At 37.0% G+C, this 4,901-nt stretch overlaps 1 protein-coding gene across 1 annotated transcript; it reads right to left on the reverse strand.

Moving 5' to 3' along the window:
* Positions 1–4,156: 4,156 nt before the first annotated feature.
* On the reverse strand, positions 4,157–4,678 carry LOC115724515 (uncharacterized). Its single transcript, XM_030653810.2, has one exon. It carries the CDS (start codon positions 4,593–4,595, stop codon positions 4,239–4,241), a length of 357 nt encoding a protein of 118 aa, XP_030509670.1. The 5' UTR covers positions 4,596–4,678; the 3' UTR covers positions 4,157–4,238.
* Between the last annotated feature and the right edge of the window lie 223 nt (positions 4,679–4,901).

The raw sequence follows: 4,901 nt of genomic DNA on the forward strand, positions 1-4,901 counted from the left end.
AAACTCAATTTAATTGTGTTTTTAAATGCTTTCGGTCTGACAATGCTCCTGAATTGACTTTCAAAGATTTATTTTCCAAGCATGGAATTTTACATGATTTCAGTTGTGTTGAGACACCCGAACAAAATGCCGTTGCTGAGAGAAAACATCAACATCTTCTCAATGTAGCACGGGCTCTTTTTTTCAATCCAAAATTCCAATCCGTTTTTGGACAGATTGCATAATGACTGCTGTTTTTTTGATAAATAGGACTCCCTCTCCTAATCTTGGTAACAAGACTCCCTATGAACTATTATTTCATACACCTCCTGATTACAACAACCTTAAATGCTTTGGCTGCCTAGCTTTTGCATCCACTCTTACATCCCATAGAACCAAATTTCAACCTCGTGCAAAGACTTGCATTTTTATAGGTTATCCTCGAGGTATCAAAGGTTATAAATTGTATGACATTAATTCAAAACAGATTATTATATCTCGAAATGTTATTTTTCATGAACATATATTTCCTTTCCATACACTAAATACTGAGAAATCTACTATTGATCCCTTTTCTTTATTGATTCTCCCTAATTCTCACATCACAAACACACATGTGGATGATTATCCACATCACAATACTAGTCTTGTTTCTCCTAACCCAATCTTGCAGGACAATAACATTACTGAAGTCGATATTAACAATGAAAACTCTGCTGCCAATTCTAACGCACCAGCAATCACAGAACCCGTTTCGGTTCAGCCTGAAAGCAATCCTGCAGCACCCATTGAAACTGAAACAACTTCAGTTCAGCCTAGAAGAACCAGCCGCACCAAAAAGCCACCACGATACCTTGATGACTTTGAGTGTTACAACATATTTCAGGACAATTCTCCTACACCCCATCCTATTGCCAAGTTCATTTCATATTCTAACCTTTCACAAGCTTACAAAGCTTTCATTCTTGCAGTCACAGCAGAATTCGAACCCCAAACTTACAAACAGGTTGCTCAATTCAAACAATGGCTGAAGGCTATGGATGTTGAATTGCTCGCTCTCATTACCAACAACACTTGGAAAGTGGTTCCTTTACCACCTGGCAAACACGCAATCGGATGTCGATGGGTTTATAAGATAAAATATAATAGCGATGGCAGCGTTGAACGCCTCAAAGCACGATTAGTTGCTCAAGGTTATGCTCAACAAGAGGGTCTTGATTTTTTTGACACCTTCTCACCCGTGGCAAAGATGGTCACCTTCAAATTGCTCCTTGCCATTGTAGCTATCCAACAAGGGCACACTCTCCAACTCGACATCAACAACGCATTTCTTAATGGCGATTTAGAAGAAGAAGTTTACATGCAACTACCTCAAGGGTTGAAGCTTCCATCAACAATTCAAGGCACTAATCTTGTTTGCAAGCTCAACAAATCGATTTATGGTCTTAAGCAATCGTCCCGACAATGGTATAAAAAGCTTACTGCTGCTCTTCTTGATGAAGGTTTCACACAGTCCCAAGCCGATTATACTCTATTCACAAGAGGATCCAACAACAATTTTGTCGCTCTCCTTGTGTATGTCGACGACATCATCCTTGCTGGTCCTAACATAACCATTCTTCACACTCTGCAAACCACTCTTGAAAGCAGGTTCAGACTTAAAACATTAGGACCCCTTAAGTACTTTCTTGGGTTCGAAATAGCACGAGCAACTTCTGGCCTTTTTTTATCACAACGTAAGTACACTCTTCAACTACTTACTGACACTGGATATATCAGCAGCAAACCAGCAAAGGCCCCCATGGATCCTCGGCAAAAATTTGATGACAAAGAGGGTGATCTCCTTGACAATCCATCACACTATCGACAACTCATTGGCCGCCTTCTGTATTTGACTCTCTCTCGGCGTGATATAACATATGCCGTTAATACTTTAAGTCAATTCATGTCTTCCCCAAGAACTCCTCACTTAACTGCCCTTCATCACCTTCTTCGATACCTTAAAAGCTCACCAGGACAAGGCATCTTCTATTCAACCACTTCATCTCTGCATTTACGAGGCTTCTCTGACTCGGATTGGGCCTCCTGTCCCCTCACTTGTCGCTCCACAACCGGCTTTTGCATTTTTCTTGGTGACTGCCTTGTCTCTTGGAAAACAAAGAAACAACCAACCGTCTCGAAGAGTTCCGCTGAAGCAGAATATAGAGCTTTAGCTGCAACCACAAGCGAAATCACATGGATTCAATATCTTCTTCACGATATCCACATTGCTCAACCAACACCGGCTTTCATCTATTGTGACAACCTCTCCGCCATTCACATTGCCAACAATCCCACCTTTCACGAACGCACCAAGCATATCGAATTGGACTGCCACTTCATCAGAGAAAAAATAGCCAAATCCACCATTCGGCTCATTCCTGTCAGCTCCAATCTTCAATTAGCTGATGCATTTACAAAGCCATTACCCTCCACAACTCTCACTACTCATCTCTCCAAGATGGCCATCAGTAATATCTATGGTCCATCTTGAGGGGGGGGGGGTAACAGAACTTAGTCTTCTAAGCTTGTTAGTTGGGTTCAGTTAGTAATTCCGTTTACTGTTGAGTCTGTTATTTCAGTTATACTTCATAACTGTTTCCTGTTTTTCTGGTTTTTCCTTTTCAGTCTTTGTATCAGTGGCTATATAAGCCTTCTCTCCCTATTGTAATTTCACTCATTCAATAACAAAATACACTTTAATTTCTTCCGCAATAATTATAAACTAACTAAAAGTAGAAAAGTTATCGAAAAAATGAAAATTTATTGTTAAAAAAATTTGGAGCAACTACAAAATACAAATTATGGTTTTGAACCAAACCAATATGTTTTTGAGTAAATTGGTTTCGTTTGGTTTGATCATTTAATTGGTCTTGTTTGATTTTGAATTTTTAAAAAACCGTTATGCAGGTTTGGCTTGAAAAAAAATTAAAAATCTAGACCAAATCAATCTGTGAACACTCGTATTGCTCATTTTGCAACTTGATTTGAAAAACGTAGTTATTGAATCAAACTATGTGAATGCTATCCCTTTAGCTTTGGGAAAAACCATCTACTGTGGAGACTTAGAGGTTGTTTGATTAAGTTTTTAGTTTTTAGTTTTCAGAATTGTGTTTTCAAAAATGAAAAAAGGAAATAGTTTTATCATTTTAAAAATTTAATGGTATTTGACTTAAGTTTTTTAAAACTATTTTTAGATTTTTTTTTACTAAAAAAAATTCATATTCTACACCATACCATAAATGTACCCATCAAACTCCGGACCAGACCCTGGATGTAGACCCGAGCCTGGACCCCGACCTGAACCTAGACCCAGACTCAGACCCCAACCCAAACTACGTGCTAATTTCGGGGTCCGGGTCTAGGGTCTAGGTCTGGGTCCAAGTTCGAGTCGGGGTCCGAGTGTGAGTCATGGTCCGAGTCGGAATTGGGGTCCCAGATCCGAGTCCAAGGTCTGGGTATGTAAGCAAAAATGTAAAATATAATATGTTAGACAAAAAAAATTATTTTAAAAAACTGAAAACTATATTTTGATATTTTGTATTTTTTAATTTTTAAAAATTCAATTTTTAAAAAATTTTGCCAAATGATTCCTATTAGTTTTAACTTTTTTTTTTTTAGTTTTTAAAAGTGAGAACAATATTTAAGTAATGAAAAAAAAAAAAAAAAAACACAGCCCATTAGATAACATCATTTTGAACGTTGAAAGCTTAGCGTCATTTTGAACATTAAAAGTTTAATTTTCAATTTGTTTTTAGGGAGGCCGACTGGCTTACTCATTGTTTAGCCAAATATGCTCTTAATTATGGGAGTTTGTGCTATTGGGAATAAGAATTCTCTTATTTCTTTTGCTGGCATACATGCAATGTAATTGTCTCTTCTTACCAAGATTGAACTTTCAAAAAAAAAAAATGTTATCAGATTAGTGGTATGTCTCATTTTTATCAAGCTCCACTGCCTTGGATTGTAACATCAACAATATTGTTGCTTAATTAGATATGCTAGTGATTGAGAACGCCAATTTCATGGATTAGTGATGTGTCTCATTCTTGACCCCTTAATAATTGTGCACATCTCTCTACCATACCCTGATTTTCAATCCATGATCCGTAAACTTCCATATTGAAAGTAAATCCAGTGATTTAATCCATGTATATGTATTTCACTAAAAATTTTAGAGAATTTACAAAAAGGAAAAGAAGAGAAGACACAAAAGGGCCTCAATTGTTGGGACCCCAACAGCTTAAATACATGACTGTTCTAAGTGATTCCTCAGATTGCTTCAACTTGTCATTTCTAAAGTTATTAGACAAATACTGAGAAGTTGGGATCTTCTTGGCGTGAGAATAGGATCTGAGATTGGCTTTTGTGTGGTGTTGTATTGATCTCAAAGTAGAATTCCATCTGCAAACACCTTGGTCTTTCAAAGCTTCAACTACTCCTATACATGCTGCTGCAATCCAAGCTCTGCTTGTTGAACTCATTGGTTTCTTTGAAATATTTCTTTGTAGAAGTGGGAAAGTTCTTAGTTGCTTGTTTTGTTGGTTGAGTTGCGTTTGAATTATGAAGAAGTACATATGCTGTTATTATATAGGGGGATATGGATAAGGTTTGTGAGTGAGTTGGCTTTTGGTAAAGGAATAAGACTTGAAACGAAAAAACGTAAAATTAAATATTGTTTTCCCAGCAGTTTTGGAAAAACCTCTTGTTGTGGGTGCAAAATACCATTTGCTAATAATATCTCATGCTTTAAAAGCTGGCCAAAATTATTAGGACTGCGACTAAAGAGTAAAGACCAATGACTATTTTGTATATTTACAGTGAAAGAGAAAAAAAAAACCACTTGCTTATAGAAAAAGCAGCCCATATAATTGATTACATAC

This window comes from Cannabis sativa, chromosome 6, assembly GCF_029168945.1.
Source record: "Cannabis sativa cultivar Pink pepper isolate KNU-18-1 chromosome 6, ASM2916894v1, whole genome shotgun sequence".
Lineage (NCBI taxonomy): Eukaryota > Viridiplantae > Streptophyta > Magnoliopsida > Rosales > Cannabaceae > Cannabis > Cannabis sativa.